This window comes from Camelina sativa, chromosome 17, assembly GCF_030686135.1.
Source record: "Camelina sativa cultivar CO46 ecotype springtype chromosome 17, ASM3068613v1".
Lineage (NCBI taxonomy): Eukaryota > Viridiplantae > Streptophyta > Magnoliopsida > Brassicales > Brassicaceae > Camelina > Camelina sativa.
Genome location: NC_141896.1, coordinates 5,028,796 through 5,048,069, shown reverse-complemented (window position 1 = coordinate 5,048,069; position 19,274 = coordinate 5,028,796). Strand labels below are relative to the sequence as shown.

The 19,274-nt window shown below is 33.5% G+C and overlaps 3 protein-coding genes and 1 long non-coding RNA gene across 6 annotated transcripts; 1 reads left to right on the top strand and 3 right to left on the bottom strand.

Annotated features, from left to right (window-relative positions):
* Positions 1-182: 182 nt before the first annotated feature.
* On the bottom strand, positions 183-2,408 carry LOC104755480 (flavin-containing monooxygenase FMO GS-OX5). Its single transcript, XM_010477872.3, has 5 exons — positions 1,829-2,408; positions 1,657-1,727; positions 1,185-1,337; positions 868-1,086; positions 183-773 (listed from the first exon to the last, which is right to left on the bottom strand). The coding sequence occupies exons 1-5, from the start codon at positions 2,376-2,378 to the stop codon at positions 378-380; spliced, it is 1,389 nt and encodes a 462-aa protein (XP_010476174.2). The 5' UTR covers positions 2,379-2,408; the 3' UTR covers positions 183-377.
* Positions 2,409-2,848: 440 nt separating this feature from the next.
* Positions 2,849-5,026, bottom strand: LOC104755477 (flavin-containing monooxygenase FMO GS-OX-like 6). Its single transcript, XM_010477869.3, is given in 6 exon segments — positions 2,849-3,328; positions 3,494-3,712; positions 3,803-3,874; positions 3,876-3,974; positions 4,091-4,161; positions 4,427-5,026. Coding segments are annotated over 6 exon segments (1,476 nt in total). The 5' UTR covers positions 5,007-5,026; the 3' UTR covers positions 2,849-2,893.
* Positions 5,027-9,291: 4,265 nt separating this feature from the next.
* Positions 9,292-10,125, bottom strand: LOC147923337 (uncharacterized). The gene is made up of 3 exons (XR_015585964.1): positions 9,879-10,125; positions 9,710-9,788; positions 9,292-9,604 (listed from the first exon to the last, which is right to left on the bottom strand). It is a non-coding gene; the product is annotated as an uncharacterized LOC147923337 (long non-coding RNA).
* Positions 10,126-15,397: 5,272 nt separating this feature from the next.
* Positions 15,398-18,235, top strand: LOC104755476 (uncharacterized). 3 transcript variants are annotated; one of them, XM_010477866.3, is made up of 3 exons: positions 15,398-15,723; positions 16,417-16,580; positions 16,680-18,235. In XM_010477866.3, exons 2-3 carry the CDS (start codon positions 16,467-16,469, stop codon positions 18,072-18,074), a joined length of 1,509 nt encoding a protein of 502 aa, XP_010476168.1. In that variant the 5' UTR covers positions 15,398-15,723; positions 16,417-16,466; the 3' UTR covers positions 18,075-18,235. The 3 variants fall into 3 exon arrangements, with proteins under 3 accessions (XP_010476168.1, XP_010476169.1, XP_010476170.1); XM_010477867.2 differs by having other exon boundaries at positions 15,437-16,324; XM_010477868.3 differs by having other exon boundaries at positions 15,441-15,774.
* The last annotated feature ends 1,039 nt before the right edge of the window (positions 18,236-19,274 follow it).

Genomic DNA, 19,274 nt, shown 5'->3' with positions numbered 1-19,274 from the left:
ACAAACTTTGAATGGTTTATATTTAGCGAAAGCACGGTACGCTTCTTCGAGAAGTTGATCATCGACGAGCAAGAAACATGATGAATCATCTTGTTCAAAGATAAAAATTACGTGGTGGAAAGTGAGTTGAAGAGTTGACGTAAACAAGATGTACACCATGCTTAGGGCTGGCTGATTCCATCTGTATAAAACCTTGTTTTATTCCAACATTCAAAGATAAAAAAAAAAAAAAGACATTGTAAAATGGTTAAGAATTAATCTTAGATTAATACAAGTGTTTGTCAATGGGAAAACTTTTGACGGCTTTTATTCTTCTACACAACAACAAAGATCAACACAACAACACAGGTTAATCATTTGTCCAAGGGAATCAATCATCAGATTCCTGATTCCAATAACTCAGAAGGAAGACTAGTGATCAGCTTCTGTCTCAAGAAATCCTCATAAGCCTCAACAATGAGATGATCATCGTCCCACTTATCACGGAAAGTGTCTGATTGTGTGGCAAGTCTGAAATAGCCACCTTCAATTTCCTGATATCTCCATTGTTCACCGGGAGGTGCACCAACTTGCTCGGCTATCCAGTCGAGGTATCTAATCTGATTCTGACCAAGTTTATGTGTGTATCTCTTAGGAAGCCCGTAAGTATCACGCATTGCATAATAGGCAGTAACGTCTTCCATCATTTTGTCTTCTGAAGGAAGTGTGACCCGACCGGACAAAACTGCAGCCACCCACTTGCTTTGTAGCTCAAACATAAAGAATTGCAGTGTCTGATTTCAGATTAAAAACACACAAAATCTGATTAGAGGATGAGAAAAAAAACTGAAAAAAGCCAACAAAAGTAGAGTGAATGAGAAACTTAACCATCCAGGGTAAACCAATAAAGGAGAGCCCGGGAGAAAGCGCAGGTGGAAACACATGCTTGTAAAGCGGTCCAACACAGTTATCCTCGACGGTAACATAGCCATTCGTGTTGAGAAACGGGAAGTAGTATTTGTAACCGGTGCAATGCACAATGGTATCAGCTTGGACAACCTTACCATTCTCAAAAACAATCGAACCATCTTCGTTTGCATTTTTTATCTACAATTACAAAGCAAAAACTGAATCAGCGACCCATCTAGTATGATCAAAGTTCTCTCTGATCGATTCTACATACTGTATAATATTTGATTTTTTACCATAGGGTGAAGCCATAAATTTTCGGAACCAGGAAGTAGTTTGTATGTCTGAGATGGATTTGATCTAGAAGCGATGTGGACTTCTTTAGCCACTTCCTTTATGTCCCTACTGATATCAGCCCCACTCGCAAAATTTCCTATCACTACCACCACCTTTCATAGATACCACCAGAACAACAACATCGTCAGCTAATTCAATCCTATACATTTCAAACTCACCACCAAGTCACACCAACAATACTTGAATTACTCATACCACATTTTCTCACTAACTCTACCTATATTCAAATACTATCAAAACAGAACAACTCTACCAATATAAAAATGAGAACTAAAGAAATAAAGTATTTCCCTAAGTGTATAATGGAATTGAAAGAACACTTTTTCCATAGCTGTCGAATCAGAACAAAAGCACTTTTTAAAAAGGTGCCGACAAAACAAAGAAAGATTAAACAACTCTGTCTGTGAGAACCTGGTCTTTGAATTGATCAGGAACACGGTAATTGTGGCTATGAATCTGCTTCCCTGGCCATGAATCTATGCCTGAAAATAACAAATTTCTCATCAATCAAAACATAAATCACTTCAAACTCATCGAATCTTTATTAAAAAAACCAAACTTGGTTTCAAGAAATTTATATTACCAGGGACATGAGCAACTCGAGGTTCTGTATAATGTCCGTTACAAACAACGACAGCATCAAAGATCTCATCACCGAAGATCCCATCTGAGTTTTTGGATTGAACCCTCCATTTCAAACCATCAGCCTCGACAAGAGTCACTTCAGTATTGAATCGAACCATCTCCACAAGTTTGAATTCTCTAGCGAAGTCTTCAAGGTAAGCCAGGACTTCTCTGTGACTAGGGTACCTTCTCGAGTCTCTAGAGTCGCCGTCGTGTTCAGGTCGAGACACGAAAGGGAAGTCTCTGTAACCCATGCACTCTCTTGGGAGATTGGTTCGGAGAGAGTCGTAGACGCTTGAGTGGACTATGGTTCGATTTGGATCGAGGCTAAGTGGGTCGACCTCGCTTTCCGGTGTGTATACCCAGAGACCTCCGACTTTTGAGTCGCGTTCGAAGACTACGACGGAGTGATTCTCGCGGCGTAACTCTCTTGCAGCTACGAGCCCGGCGGCTCCGGCTCCGATCACTGCCACGTGGAGTGACTTGATTGTGCTTTGTGCGGGAGCCATTTTTTTATTTCTTTCGATGTGACGCTCTGTGCTCATTAGTTGGGTTTATATAGAAGCGTCTTCAATTCCGGTTAGCCGGTTCGGTTTAAAAAATAAACCAATTATTAGTACCGCGGAATTAAGAAATTAATATGAAAACCCAACTGAACTAATCAAGTAAATTACATGGACACATGGTGACCAGTGAATAAAAAGTAAAGTAAGAACATTAACTTTTTGCAATAATTAAGCTGTAATCGACTAAATTAAGATTCTTATATTATTATGTGTTGCATGTTAACATATACTTTATTCTCATTTTTTACATAAAATATGTTGCAAAAGTCAAACTTTGTAATATACTCCATTAATCACCTTCCAGAATCCAGACTGGAACAACCAAAAGAGAAAACGTTTATTTTGTGGATTACCAAAAAAAGAAGTATTTAATTTAATTTAACCTTTTTGTCATTTTTAATTTGTTTCACCAACATAGGAATCTCAACTCTTGGTCTCGTAGCGCACTTACTTTGGAACTAGTGACAGTGGGTAGAACAAACTTTGGACGGTTTGAATTTAGCGAAATCACGGTACGCTTCTTCCAGAAGTTGATCATCGTCATCACATTCATCATCACGATAAGTATCATCATTTTTCTTGATGGCGATATTATATTGTTCCACTCTCCAAGGCCCAATAGACGAGCAACCACACTGTTCCGAGACCCAGTTAAAGTACTCATATTGTGAGATCAAACTTGCTTCATGCGGCTTAAGCTTTTTGAACATTGGAGTAAATTGTGGATCAGTTAGAAAATGCGTAAATCTCTTGGGAATGCCCAAAGATTTAAGTTTAGCATAGAAAGCTGTAACATCTTCCATCATTTTGTCCTCGGAAGGAAGCTTAATCCGACCCGATAGAACCGACGCAACCCACTTGCTTTGGATTTCAAACATAAAGAATTGTAACGCCTGAAAAAAGAATAAACTTCAAACTTCAAACCAAGTAACGAGTCCAATGATAAAATCAAAGTCAATGGGGTTTATGATATTTCAAAGATAACGTAAAATATTAATTGTAATATCAAAGAAATAATACTACCATCATATCAGTTTAATATAATAACATTTACTAACCATCGAAGGTAAACCAATAAATGAGAGGCCAGGGGCAAGGGCAGGCGGGAAGACATGCTTGTATAACGTTCCAACACGGTTATCTTCGACGGTCACATAATCGTTAGTTTCAAGAAATGGGAAACGATACTTGTAACCGGTGCAATGTACTATGGCATCTGCAAATACGGCTTCACCGTCTTGAAAAACAACTGAACCATCCTCGTACGCTCGGTCTATCTATATAACATACCAAGGGGTAAAAAAATTGAGTAAGTACATATATATTAAATTGATGTTTTGTTGATTTCTCAATTTTTGTGTTCTTACCGTCTGATGAATATGTATATTGCTATAACGGGAACTTTCCTTTTTGTAAGCATCAGCTGATTCTTTTTTTTGCATCAGCTGATTTAGCTGCAATATGGACTTCTTTTGCAAGCGTTGCTATGTCCTTGCTAATGTCTCTTCCACTAGATTGATTTCCTATCACTACTACCACCTACAAACATGTCAAAACAACAACATTTGTAATCTTAATATAATCTATAACAAAAGATTCAAGTAATGGAAAATAGACTAAAAAGTCAAAGTGATTTCGTAGACTTTTGTTATTACCTGATCTTTGAATGGATCCGGAACACGATAATTATGGCTATGGATCTGCTTTCCTGGCCATGTGTCTATCCCTGATACAAGATAAATTACAAAACCCACACCTTTAACATTCGGACATTGGGATTCAAAAACGAACCATGATCTGGTTCGAACAATTAATGTTTAGGTTTATTTATTTGAAACTTGAAAGAGAGAGGTGATTATGTTATAAAATAAGTTAAATATTTTATTATCACACGATTTAGCATTCAATGATATTATTTGGATTTGTTTAATTTTGATACACTTTTATAGTTAAGAGATATTTAATGGTTTTGGACACTTTAAATTACTTACCAGGAATATGAGCAAGACGAGGCTCAGTGAAGTGACCATTGCAAACGACGACTGCGTCGAAGATATCTTTACCAAAGACACCTCTTGAGCTTTTAGACTGAACTATCCATTTAAGACTGTTCTCCGCCGCTGGCTCCACCCGGACAACCTCGGTCTGGAATCGGATCATCTCATCGATCTTGAACTCTTTGGCGAAGTCTTGAAGGTACATCATGACTTCCCTGTGGTCCGGGTACCGTCTCGGGTCTCTGGAATCGTCATCAGGTCGGGTTACGAATGGGAACTCACAATAGCCCATACACTCTCGTGGGAGATTGGTGCGGAGGGACTGATAGACGCTCGAGTGGACGATGTTTCGATCCGGGTCGATGCTCAGTAAGTCTGTCTCGACGTTTGGAGTGTAAACCCAAAGTCCTCCCACTTGTTTCTGACGCTCAAAGACGGTGACCGTGTGACCTTCACGACAAAGCTCTCGAGCTGCCACGAGCCCGGCAGCTCCTGCTCCGATCACGGCCACGTGACGTGAGCTGATTGAGTTAGGCGGCGGAGCCATAGTATATGGTTCCTTGAAGAGTGTCATGTGTGTACACAGTACTTATAGGTGTGTAAACGTTCTCAAATCTGACCCGACATTATGGATTTATCTTCCAGATCTTCCTACGTAATTCTTGTTATGGAATTGAAAATAGCGCAACCTGTTTCTGACACGCGTAAGAAAAATATACACGTGTCATGACTATACTTTTCTCAGCGTTGTTTCTTTGTCCAAGTCAACGATAACAAATCTAAGGTAATACAGTAAACATTACGAGAATTAAGGACAGCAAAAACAAAAAAAGAGAGGATTAATTGAGTATTGACTATTAATACTGAAAATTTTACAAATATAATCAAATCAAAATTTCTATTTTATTGAAGCAATCATATATATTATATCTTATTATATAAAGTTGGGTTTTGAAGTTAGCCATTAACAAAATTTTGACATGTGTCAAGTTATCAATCTCAGATTTTGACATGTGTAAAAGTTAATATTTATTAGGAACAATTTAATTACAACAAAAATAAAATATTTTGTTTAAAAATATTAATAATATAAAAAGATAATTATTAAAAATTACAAAATTTATAAAAAAGCTACAAAGTTTTTTAAATAATTATAAGAAGATTATAATATTATTTAATTATTTTAATTTAAGTTATTCAAAAACATTGCTTTCAATTTTTTTTAATTGGGATTTTTTTTTAATGCGAAGGTAAATTTTTCTTATTTTTTTAAACCAAAATTTTCTCCTACTTTCTCCTTTTTCAGTTGGGAAAATGTAAGATCAATATGTTGACCCATAAAAAATTAATATATGCATCTATTTTTTTAATATTATATTTTAAAATTTATTGTATATTTTTAGATTATTTTATTTAATTTATATTTTCATCTTTGAATTATTTGGGAGTCATATATTACTGTGCTTATAATTTTTTATTGTTTATTTACTTATGTCAAATTAATTCTTCCAATTTCTCAATCTTGATTGTTGGTCATAACCTTTTCTTTATTTTGTAAACATAATTGCCACTATTATTCATTCAATCCCAAAGGAAGATAACGAGTAGAAGCTCATCAACCTAATAATGGATAAAATAGGCTAATCAAATACAAGTTTACAACAAACATAGATATATATATTGGAAAACAGAAATCGTTGTTGATAGATCCATAGGAGCTCTAAGACTGTGACACCTTGGTTTGTGGAAAAGTTTAAAAGAATTGATTTTGACTATATAAACCAATAATTTCGTAGCAGTATTAAACCAACAACCAGAAACATAAAACAACAAACCAGCAATCTAGCAATGTTCTACTAACTCAACTCTAGCAACCTAACACAAGCCAAACAATAACCAAATGAGCCACTAGAACATCTTCCTCTTCATTACCTTGATTCCACGATCACACTTTACATTTACCTGCACCACAAATACAAATTGAGATGCATGAGTATTTTATAAACACTCAGTGAGGCAATCCTCTCATCTACTGGGCTATAAAAGCAACCGAGATTCCAGGGAGAACATGTATCATCTGCTTACTGGAAGAGAGGTGTCGACCGACACCAGCCAAGTGTCAACCGACACTGACTATTGGTATCGACCGACACTACCCCACAGTGTCGATCGATACTGCTCCATGGTGTCAACGGACACCAACTCCGCATACGCAATATGCTCGAACCCAAGAGTCAAATCTTGCTTCTCATCACCTCCAATCCATCCAAAACTCGATCAAAAGCCATATGAATCCGTAGGAACCCTATAGCAACCATAACAAGCAAGAGAAACACCACAACAACACAAAATAAGCAAGACAAAGGAAATCTCAGGCTTAGATCAGCCATGGTCATGCACTCACCTCTTTTGCAGGAAGTTCTGACCCAACAACGATAAATCCACTCCTTTAGAAGGCTCCTCCTTCGTTCCTAGCACATGATCTCCATCCACAGGAATAGATCTCTCAAAACAAGCCAAGAAATCTCACAAACTCTCTAAAACTCTCAAGAACACTTTCCTCCTCTCTTTTTTTCTCTAAAGCGGCGAAATAACACTTCCTCCACGACTTAGGTCGACTTTTTGCTTAAAAAACCCGGTTATAGGGTTTCACTTAAACCAAACCTACCCAAATTGACAATCTGAATCGATCTAGTCGACCTTGAAATTGTTGGTGTTGACTGACACTACCCTTGGTATCGATCGACACCCATCTTAAAAACCCACAATTTGGCTCGCGGATGTTACACTAAGTTGAGTCTGAGGTATATTGGTCCGTTCAAAGTGATTGGACGGGTTGAGCCATATAGGCTGGAGCTACCTCATGTTATCCGTGCGTTCCACAAGGTCTTCTATGTGTCAATGTTGCGGAAGTGTCTCCGCGAGGATGATCGGCTGTTGGCTAAGATTCCCGAGGATCTTCAGCCTAACATGACCTTGGATGCGAGACCGGTGAGAGTTTTCAAGAGGAGTGTCAAGGAATTTTGGAAGAAGAAGATTCCTTTGATGAAAGTCCTATGGGACTGTGATGGTGTTGAGGAGCAGACTTGTGAGTCAGAGGCGAGGATGAAGGCAAGGTTCAAGAAGTTGTTCGAGAAGCAGGCTGTGACTTGAGCTTGTCTAGCTTGGTCCTAGCTGTAGTCCGTGGCTAGAGTGGGAATGGAGTATTCCAGCCCATCTCTCTTGTTCGACTATTGAGTCAAGATGAGGTGGTGTTCGGAATATGAGTTTCCGTGAGGCAAGTGTTAGAAGAAGAAAGTTTCCTGAAGTGGAAGTTTCTTAAAGTGGAAAGGTTCCAAAAATGCAAAGTGCTAAAAATGGAAAGTTTTATAGGAGTTTGAATTTGTCCATTTTCAGCGGTTGACAGCCTTAGTGGAGCTTTTGTGGCCTTCGTGGCGGACTATTGAGTCATTGTGTGGCCCGTGTATGGCGGTCTTCTGAGACAATATGTGGCCTTTGTGGCAGGCTATTTAGCCAATTGTGTGGCTTTTGGGGGGGGGGGACTGTTTAGCAGATGTTGCATGTTTAGGCGGTCCTTCAAGATGTATGGTCTTCGTGACGGTCCTTTGGGACGTGTAGCCTGTTTAGGCGATCCTTCGGGATTTGTGGTCTTCATGATGGTTCTTCGGGACAAGTGGTTTTTGTGACGGTCATTTGAGATGATTGGTCTTTGTGACGGTCCTTCGGGAAAAGTGGTTTTCGTGACGATCCTTCAGGATGTGTGGGCTTGGTGGGTGTCCTTGTTAGGATAATTGTTTGGCCTTTCTGGCGGTCCTATTGAGGACATTTGTTTGCCCTTGGTGGCGGTCTATTTAGACATTTCGGCCTTTGTGGCAATCCTATTTAGGACATTTGTTGGCCTTAGTGGCGGCCCTAGTGGCATGTTGATGATCTTTGTGTGGTCATGAGGTATTCTAGTGAGGGAATATGTGGTTGGTCGGATATAGTTACGTTAAACAATAATAATATAGTAGTTGATTGTTCAACTATTGTTTGTGGTGTGCAGGTATGTGGCGTGGAATTATGGCGATGAGGAGAAGGATGATCTAGGGTCTCAGTTAATGTGTTATGGTTATGTTATTGATGTTGCAACCTTGAATAGAGTTATGCTAGGTTGTTGGATATAATGGTTAGGAATGTGATTGTATTGATGATATGACGGTTCTGTATTGTTGGTATGTTTCCGCTGTGTATATTGGTTGTTGTTGGATTGTGGTTTGGTTGGTTTAATTAAGTTGTATGGGATGCTTAATTATATATTATTATTATTAAAAAAAAAAAAACCGGTCGGGTTGTTTCAGCAATGAAGAGGAGAATGTTCTAGGGACTTAGTTGTTATTGTTTTGGTTTATACTAATTGTTTCTGATTTTTGGTTAATTATTGGTTTATTGATATTTTATTATTGATTTATTATTATTGGTATTTTTTATTGCTTATTTTTGTGATTTGAGTTTATCTGTATTTTAATAAATATTTTAAGTCATTTCTTTATTTAATTATGATTTATTATTTTTTATTATTTTTTAAATAAACGGATCAAAGTTGTTTCATATGGTTAGACGTTAGTTAAGGGTGTATGAGTCAATTCACAATTAAAAAGTGTCTTATGATTAAAAAGTGTGTCATAGTGATATTAAACGTAGAAAAAGTGTGTTAGAGTGCTATAAATCCAATAACTATATATAGAGATTTCTAATTACATGGGTTTTTTAGTCAATATTATTATAGTATAAATAAATATATATCATATTTTTCCTTGCAATTTTTCGTCATAGTAAAGAATAGATCTACTAGATTTTTTTCTACAAGACATTATAAGAGTATACTAATATAACTTCAAATTAACCAATAATAAAAGAAAAATCCAAACACTTATATAAAGTATAGTTACATAGATATGCATCATAAATTATTATTTGAAGTCCAAATAACCTTACGAATCTTAGTTAATTTTATTTTATTGTGAAGACATAAATAAAACCGTTTTATTATTTAGGAAAAAAAACATGAAAAGAACAATTTTTTCGGTCGACAAATCTTATCTGCTGTCTTCGTTACTTCAGCCTTATCAAATCCTTCTCCCTTCACGGTTATTAAGTTGCTAGAGTCACTAAATACCACATATTCAACTCCTGACAACATTATAAAAATGATCAACATTGTTTGAAATTTTAAAGAAGAATTGAAAAAAATCAAATATGTGATATATATCAGCTATTTTATTTATGATAGTGTACCTTCCAAACCTAATATACCAATTTGAGCTTTCTCCATGATAGTTTTATCATTAGATTGCAGTCTGACTATAAATTCACACTGCAAAGAATGAAATTAAATTAACGGTTTAATGAATTCAGTAATATACATATATATTCGTTTAACATGCTTACTGCAGTATAGACTAACCATTTTTTGAAAATTTTAAAAACTCAGAAATTCAGTAGAGATGAAAAAACAATGTGGTTGAATATTTCCAACTTATTGGCTTATAACATCTATTTATTTAGGATTATTATTAAAACATATCTTCAGGAAAGAAAAAATTAATTGATATATTAGAGATTAATTTCCAAGAACATTCTTTAACAAAAAAAAAAAAATTTCCAAGAACATTTTTTTTGGTAGGATAATTTCTAAGAACATAAAGAGTAATATATATATATATATTAACAGATAAAATATGTAAGAAAACTTTAAAGTATCTCTTAGTTAATTATGATTCTCCTATTATATTTCTTTTATTTTATTTATAAAATTTTTAAAATTATCATATAATACATATGATTAATAAATATATAGAATTTTTTCTACATATGTTGTGATATTTTTTTTTTTAAATGAAGATATATTACTCAATCTATAAAGAAAAACAAATTGTGTTTAATGTACCACATATATAAACTAATGATTATTTAAATATGTAATTTAAATATTAGACTAATAAAATCTTTGAAATAACTCTTAGTTATGAAAAATAACTTTCTCTCACTAATTAGTTATGGATGAAAATTACTAACTAATTTTTAAAAATTGTAAACTAATCAGAATTTAAAAACTAAGATTTTATATCTAAGTATACAATGTAATTATTTTTGATAACTATATTTAGAAGATTTTGTTAAGATTTTAAATTATGATTCTTCTATTATCTTTCTTTTATTTCATTTACAAAATGTTTTGAATTATCATTTTATATATAAGTACACAATATGATTATTTTAAATTAACTATATTTAGAAGATTTTGTTAAGATTTTAAATTATGATTTTCTTATTATCTTTCTTTTGTTTTGTTTACAAATTTTTTTGAATTATCATATAGTACATATGATTAATAAATATGTAAAAAAATTTCTTGCATATGTTGTGATTTGAATTTTTAAATAAAAATATATTACTCAATTTATGGAGGAAAAGATATGTATTTAATGTTCAACAACAGCGGGTTGGTAAAACAAAATTTATGTGGTTGATAAATTAATAAATTTTCTTTTTTCACAATTACAATATTACAATTACTAGTTTAAAATGTTTCACAAAATAATGATGCAAATACAACTAAAAAATAATTAAAACTGTAATATACATGAGACAAATTAAAATACTATAACATTCTAAGATAATTATCTAAAAGGATATATGTAAATTTACCAAACAATTGCAATATTATAAGTACACTAGAAATGGACCCATGAGTTGCACGGGTTTGTTTTGTTTTTTATTAGTATATTATATATTTGTAGAATATAAATTTATGTATGTTTATGATGGCTCTTCCATTTTTATGCTTTTAATGAGATGTGCATTGTTTATGTGTGCTTGTTTTTTAACTACATATTATGACTATTGCTTTAAATTAGAATTAAATATTATCAGTTATTTTTGACATAATTATGCAAAATATTTTATTTAAGTAATTATTAACCAAACAATCATGAAATCCAAATGTTTGTATTTGTTATGTTTATTTGTATAATAAAAATAAAACCAATCCTAAAGATGAGTTAAAACCAAAATAAAATAATAGTTGAAGAACCTATTTTATGCCTAAACTTTTAAAAAAGCAAATTCAGTCCTCCATTCTTGGTTTCTTCTGTTGATCATTATTGAATACTTATAGCCAGAGTGCATTAACAAGATTTTGACATGTGTCAAGTTTATATCAATCTGAGATTTTGACATATATAAAAGTTAATATTTAATAGAAGAGATTTGAGATTACAACAAAAGGAAAATATTTTGTTTTAAACAATATTAAAAATATAAACAAATAATTATCAAAAAAAATTCATAAAATTCGAAACTATAATATTATTTACTTATTTTTAATTTTAAGTTATTAACTCTACAAAGAATAGAAATAGGATTAAGGAAAATATATAGTTAATTATTAATTCTAAATTTTGTAAATACTCACTTCTATATAAGATAGATAGTCTCATATTTTTTATCTAACAAAATAATTTATTCAAATATTGCTTTCTCTTTTTTTTTTTCTTTTTTTCAGTTTGGAATAGGTAAAATTAATATATGCGTCTTTTTTCTAATACTGTTTAATTTAATGTAGTATTTTTATTTTTAGATTGTTTTATTTAATTTCTTTTCACCTGTGAATTATTTGAGATTTATATATTATGTGCTTATAATTTTTTATTATTTTTTTATTTACGTCAAATTAATTTTCTTCTAAATTCTTTGATTGGTTGGTTATAAAACAAAAGATTCTCTATTTATTATAATTTTTTATTAAATAACGAAAAAAATGTAGGAACACTCAACTCTATTTCAATAATGATTAAAAATTAAATTAACAAAATAAATACGAAATAGAAACCCTCACCTCACCTCTCTATCTCTGTTGGTTTATTTATAGCTGGTGATTTACCACACTTTTTGTTTGAGCATATAAGAGAGGTTTCTGATTTTGTTACTTTTTTAGAGCAACTCGAACATGATATGTAGTTCCAACTTTTTCGTAACACTATTTCAGTTATAGTTGCTTTCACGACAAATTTCTTTTCCTGCAATTATAATAATATTGGAAATATATATCATTAATAATTGTATTCATTGTTCAGTAGTATATGTTTCTTATAAAGTAAATAAGAAGAATATTTTTATCTTACGGTCATCTGATGAGACATATTCCCAAATATCATTAATTGATTGTTGGTCTTCTGGACGTATATTTTGTTTAGTTATGTCACCCAAATTAACCAAACATTCTTCATTATACCTCAAACTATTAAAGTTACATTGGAAAGTTAGTTTATAACATGAATTAAATATATTTAATATATATAATTTAATTTAAGATTTGAGAGAATACCTTTTCCGAAAAGCATTAACCGGATCAGAATCATGATTCAAGTAAAATTTAGTGCCTGAGGATGCTGACAAATATATTTCACCTTGATATATCTTGACCAAGACGCTCGTCATGATAAAAATTATTATTTTCCACTCCACGATATTTGTCTTCCAAGAGTTCTGCTTGTTCTGCCCATAATGTTGCAGGTATTTCATTTCCACTTGATCACGTAAAAAAAAAAAATATTAACTAATGGACATAATTAAAATTCATAAAACATATAGTTACCTTAAATAATAATAATATATGCATTGAACTTACTCTTCTAGTAATAAAGTTAGAGTGACCTTTCTTAAGGTGGGTGTAGTAGTAGTACGAACATCAGTTTTGTCCATATGTTTAATATATCCGATTGCATTTGTATTTAAACAATGTTAAACATACTTATATCACTCATATAATTTTAAAATTTTGTACGTACCATATAAATCAATTGTGTGATCTTGTAACTTGACAAATTCCTCGTAATTTCGGAATCGAAATTTTTCTCGAGAGTGTACATGGGCTCACTAAGCATGGTGGCGGTTGAGGCGTTACAAAGACAGAGGCTACATCATGGTGTGTCATAGACACTTCCATGAATACATTGAGAAATTTAACATTAGTTACTATCAAAAAAATTTGTGACGTTAGAAAAAAGTTTTTACTTTCATTGGTTGTCGGAGCCATTTTGAGATAGCAAAAAGATGTGAACATTTTCTCTCCACATAGGAGGAGGGTAGAGCCGAGGTTCTCTCTATGGTGAAGAAGGTTGGACACAAAGTTATCTACCCAAGGGAGTAAGGTGGAGGAGGTTGGACGCAAGGTTATCTCCTTAAGGGAGCATAGGTTCTCTATATGGTGAAGGAGGTTGGACGCAAGGTTCTCTCCATAGGGGATGAAGGCGGAGCCGAGGTTTTTTCCATGGCGGTCATACATTGTTGTGATGATACATCATTGATTAGTATATTATGTAATATATAAACACATTAAGCCAACTATTTTACTTTCACTTTGGCATAGTTACTATCACGAATACATTGGGAAATTTAATATTAGTTACTATCAAAAGATTTTGTGACATTGGAAAAAGATTTTTAGTTTCATTGGTTGTCAGAGCAATCCATTTTGAGATAGCAAAAAGACGTGAACATATTCTCTCCACACAGGAAGAGGGCAGAGCTGAGATTCTCTCTATGGTGTAAAAGGTTGGACATAAGGTTATCTCTCATAGGGAGGAAGGTGGAGGAGGTTTGACACAAAGTTATCTCCCCAAGTGAGGAAGGCGGAGCCAAGTTTCTCTCCATGGTGGAGGAGGTTGGACGCAAGGTTCTCTGCATAAGAGATGAGGGTGGAGCCGAGGTTTTCTCCATGGTGGTCATATACTATTGTGTTGATACATCATTGATTAGTATATTATGTAATATAATTTTTATTCGAAATATTTTTTGAGCCAATAATTATAGTAATTAAAAAACTATGCAAAAGTGAAAGTAAAATAGTTGGCTTAATGTGTTTATACGGACATTTTCTAGGTGGGTGAATATATTTGTAATATAGAGTATATTAGGTATAAGAAATTACACTTTTAATGGTAATATATATAAAAGATTTGTAAATGGAGATAAATAAGTGTATTATAATAAAAATAAAATTTATAAATAATGTACAATAAATTTTAATATAATTTGTAAAACTTTAAATCCGCATATCAGTCAAATATTAGTATAAAGTAACGTGTAGTGTGTAGGTCAATAATTCAAGAGTAAGATTACTAACTAAAGAAAACAAAAAAAAAATGTAGAGAAACAAGACAGGTACAACTTTTTCCGAGAGAAAAAAAACCCAAAAACCAAGACAGTAATGGTTTCGTTTTCTACATGAAAGAAAATCAAAAATTCCAATTCCATCCCCTCGTACGTACGCTGAACGCCTAAACCGATATAATCGAGAAGGACCCCCCAAAGAAAGGTAGTACGATACTACCATATCGTTTAAACTTTAAACATTATATACTACACATTGGTATTGTTGTCAAAAAATAACTACAAGTTAAAATAATAATAGTACTGTAGTATTTGGTTTAGATTCGTACGAGATAGTATAATAATAATAACTTGGGGAAGAGAGAGAGAGAGAAATCACATCACCCAATAAATACGTGTGGGGAGAAATTGCAATAAAAAAAAATGAAAAAAAGATGGAAAAAAAAGCTGGAAACTAATAACTGGGCTACTACTACAAAAAGCCTCTACTCTGTCCCAAACACTATGTTTGGTCCTCTTCTTCTTTCCTCAACTCTCAACCCACACAGATCTGACCATAATAATCTCCCACCACTACACGACAGCTGCAACAACAACAACATATATACTCTTTTTTCTTAATTCATCAATTTAATTATATATCTTTCCTTTTTTTAAAAAATCGTCAATTGTCACGAGTAAACAACCCCATTCGATCATAATTAGAAAAAAAGGAAAATAATAATAAAGTGAGGAATCCTAAAAAAACACACACCTAAAAAAACCTTTTTGTCAAATAAATAAATACTCCAATAAACTTTTTTCTTTTCTTATAAAGTTAAATAAATCTCAGAAAAAGATAGCTCTGATGTTGCACACTAACCACTAAGGAGAGACCCCTTTTTCTCTCTCCTCTCTCTCTCTCTCTGAGATTTTGAGAGAGTCTCTTCTCTCTCTCTCTTCTCTCTCTCTTCTCTCTCGCTCCTCATGATCCGATAATACAAAATTTTTTATTGGTGATAATTACAGATACACGTTATATGTGTGTATATTGATGGAGACAATCTGACCCATTGGATCTCATCATTTCTTCTTGAGATATTTTTTTTTCTCCTGTTCTGCTCGTCTCCCAGATCTGTTCCTCAATCTCTCCATTGGTAAAGCTTCAAACTTTATTATATCCTCTCTCTCTCTCTATCTCTTTCTGGGTAATTCTTTATTTTTAAAAATAAATAATAATTCACGTTTTTTTTTGTTTCTTCTTTACTAATGCTTTGTGTTCGTGGTGAAGTTGATGCTTTTACTTTTCCGCTTATAGCTCTAAACTGTTGAGTTCGGATTTAGGAAAATATATATCTACGTGAATGTGAAAATAATGAATATTAGCTTTTATGGAATCATTCATTCATAAAGCATATTTATATGCATGCTTTGCATAATCATAAAGTTTGATAGATTTATATGTGTTGATCATCATCATCATCATATTCAGTAGGTTTAGTTTTTTTGTCACTACAAGATTAGGATTTAGGAGGGTTTAGCTGAGGTATTGATTTTGTGTGTTTTTGTTTGATTACTGGTCTAATAATGAGCATTGATGTTGTTTTTTCTTTACTTTCATGGGTTTTTGATCTTGTTCTTGTTCTTGATTCAATCTTTTTGAGCTGTGTAATGAGCTTCCATGGATGTTCTGTATATGCCCACCGTGGACTAATTCCTTGTTTGGTTAACTATAGAATTTCACTTTTCAAGCTTTGTGTAAGCTCTTTATTTATGAATTGATCCATTTATACAGTTTGATTTTTTAGGTATCGATCATCTCATTTTTTTTCTATTTGCATATATGATAGGGACGGGACATAAGAAATAGAATAAAAGAGTTAGACCAAAGGAAACTGCCATGTATTTCTTCGGTTTGTCCAAAGAAGAAGTGTTTTCACAGAAACATGTTGTATCATATAAAGAGACTTGTAAGCAGAATCCAATCAATATGGTCACTCTATTTGGGAGACAGGTACAAAGATTTGTGAAGCGTTTTGTTCCTCATGGTCACTCTGTGTGTTGTTAAGAAAAATACTAGAATAGATTGTTCACAACAAGGTTTTCATTTCAGGTGTATCAGGTGAAAAATGAGAGCTCCATGTCTGGTGATGGATATAACTATAAGAGATTAAACTCCCCTAAGCTGTTGACTAAAGATATTGATCTTCAGCGTCCTGCAGATCACTATGCGTATAAGAACTTTCATGAGACACTTGGTTCCGGTAAATTTTACGGCATTGGTGGTTCTCAAAACACCACCGTAGAGTTGGGATATCATTCGGGTCTCGAAGCAAATAGTGTGAAGGAAGCATCAGCCACAAACTGGAGTGGCAAGAGAAATCCAAGAATTGTTATTGATCTTGAAGAACCTCCTCCTCCCTCATGGGTCTCCGAAACAGAGAAAACAGAGCATGTTGCAGCTTCTGTTAGCTATGTAACTATGAGAAATCCTGAAACAAAACCGTCCTTCTTCGATCGGATCAGCTCAAACATTCTCAAGGCAGTGGATCAATCTCTTCTTGTTGAGGATGTTAGTGATAAGACAACTAATGAGGAGCAGCCAAGTTTACTGGATCTTAATAGCGCTCCGGTTGATGAGTCTGCTGCTTCCGAGCCTCATTATTGTTTCTTACAAGATTTGAACTGTCCATACATTGAAGAGACAGAAACAAGCTGCGAGAAAAGTGGAATAGATGATGGTCCTACTCCGCTTTGCTCTCCTCAATGCCAAAATGTTCATGAAAAAGACGGCACAGCATCTCCAGCTTCATATACTTCTTGCTGCACTACTGAAAACAACTCGAGGACTGAGTCAAGAATAAGTTCTTCTCCTCGAGCATTAGAGCCTTCTTGCCGTACCCGCCTTGAGTTTCCTGTAACAGAAGAAGACCTACAGGAGGAGAATGGATGTTGTAACGATGAGGAAGATTCATCTGAAGTGATTCAAATGGCAGCTGAATCATTAGTCCACATATCAGAGATTTCATATCAAAATCAAGACTTGCAGTTAAAGCTTGTGTCAAGAACCAACAGCTTATCTCAAGATCAAGACTTTTCAGATAAACTCGAGATGGGTAAAGCGGAACCAGGATGTTCCTGCGATTCATATGAGCGACACACGTTAGGAATAAGCGAAACCAACACTGAAGAAGACTTCTGTGTGTCATCAATGGCTCTAGATGAGCTTAACAACAACATCACTAGAGATAACAACAAAGAGATTGGACTCAAGCTGAGAAGAGGGAGAAGAATGAAGAACTTCCAAAAAGAGATACTCCCGTGCTTAACGTCACTCTCTAGACATGAGATCCGGGAAGACATTAATATATTGGAAGCAGTTTTGAGATCAAGAGAGTACAAGAAGATGCAGGGGAAGACGAAAGATGTCAAATTCAGAGCAAACGCAAAGAACAAACGTTCAGTGCCGCAGAGGTGCGTTGGTAAAAGAAGGCGAAACACCGAATGAATATGGAACACCTTTCCGAGTTTCTGATTCTTTCATACAATTGCTTCGTCATCATGTAATCTTATAACAGTCTGTGGTTTCGATTTATTTGTTTTTAACTTATGACATTGATTTATGATGAGAGGTAAAAAACTAGTGAGACAGTTTCTCATTCTCTCCCATATTGACGTTGGTTGTTTGATTAAGCATATCAGTCTCTTATCATTACGTTTTCATATTCTCGTTATAGATAAAAAGGAGTGAAATGCAATCTTCAACTACACCATATGGACTAGTCCCGCTTTCAAGTTAGAGAAATTTTCCAGATAGAGAAGTTTTCTAGCATTGATTCCACCACTTCAATTTAGAATTGTCTTAAGGTTATCGTCGTGTGTGTTTTGTGTCATAACATAAATGGACTATTGTTTACCCCCACCAACTCAAGACCTAACAATAGATGATAAAAGTTTACATAGGCTTATATTGTTGAACAACATCAGAAAAGGCTTATATGTTTACCTATCAAGGCCCACTTTACGAGCTAAGCCTCAGAGTCCAGACCACCAATGAGTTAGCAACCCAATAAATTAAGTGGATGTGGATCAAAAGTTATCCATGTATAAAGATGCAAGTCTATAATGATTAATAACACTAACATAGATAATATAAAAAATTTGTGGAAAGTATAGTTTCATGATCAAATATTTTTGGATAAAGATTCCACTAAATGCCAAAATTCTTTTTGCATTTCGAAAAAAGAAAAATGCCCAACAAAAAGACCGTTTCACTTTTAACCGAAAAAACTTAAAAGGTGGTATTGGTTTGAGATTTATGAAGATTTTTGAAGAGTTCGACAAAATCATAAAAATGAATAAGTGAAAGATTGTTAAAGATTGCTAGAGAGTTTTGTTGATTAGTTTTCTAAAATCTTGTAAAGTCCTCCAAACAATTTTGTATTTTTATGATACTTTCCATGACTTTATTTTGTAAAGAAATTGTCTAAAATCATGAACCAATAACATAATAATTGAACTCATTAACAATTCTAGATTCTTTTGTTTTAATTGAATAACACAAAAATTTTAATGACTTTATAAAAGTCTGAATCCAATAACCCAGATTTGTTAAAATTTTAAATGACTTTTTATAAATCACAAACTAATAACACTAAACTTTAACAGAGTTTAACAAAATTTTGATCTAATAACAACAGATTCTACA

What these genes read in the sequence shown, in the direction of transcription:
- LOC104755476 (XM_010477866.3), top strand. Translation starts at nt 16,467, where the DNA reads ATGTATTTCTTCGGTTTGTCCAAAGAAGAAGTGTTTTCACAGAAACAT. An exon ending in TCACTCTATTTGGGAGACAG is followed by an intron (nt 16,581 to 16,679) that starts GTACAAAGATTT and finishes TTTTCATTTCAG; the next exon opens with GTGTATCAGGTGAAAAATGA.
- LOC104755480 (XM_010477872.3), bottom strand. Translation starts at nt 2,378, where the DNA reads ATGGCTCCCGCACAAAGCACAATCAAGTCACTCCACGTGGCAGTGATC. An exon ending in TCGAGTTGCTCATGTCCCTG is followed by an intron (nt 1,728 to 1,828) that starts GTAATATAAATT and finishes TGTTATTTTCAG; the next exon opens with GCATAGATTCATGGCCAGGG. An exon ending in CTGATCAATTCAAAGACCAG is followed by an intron (nt 1,338 to 1,656) that starts GTTCTCACAGAC and finishes TATCTATGAAAG; the next exon opens with GTGGTGGTAGTGATAGGAAA.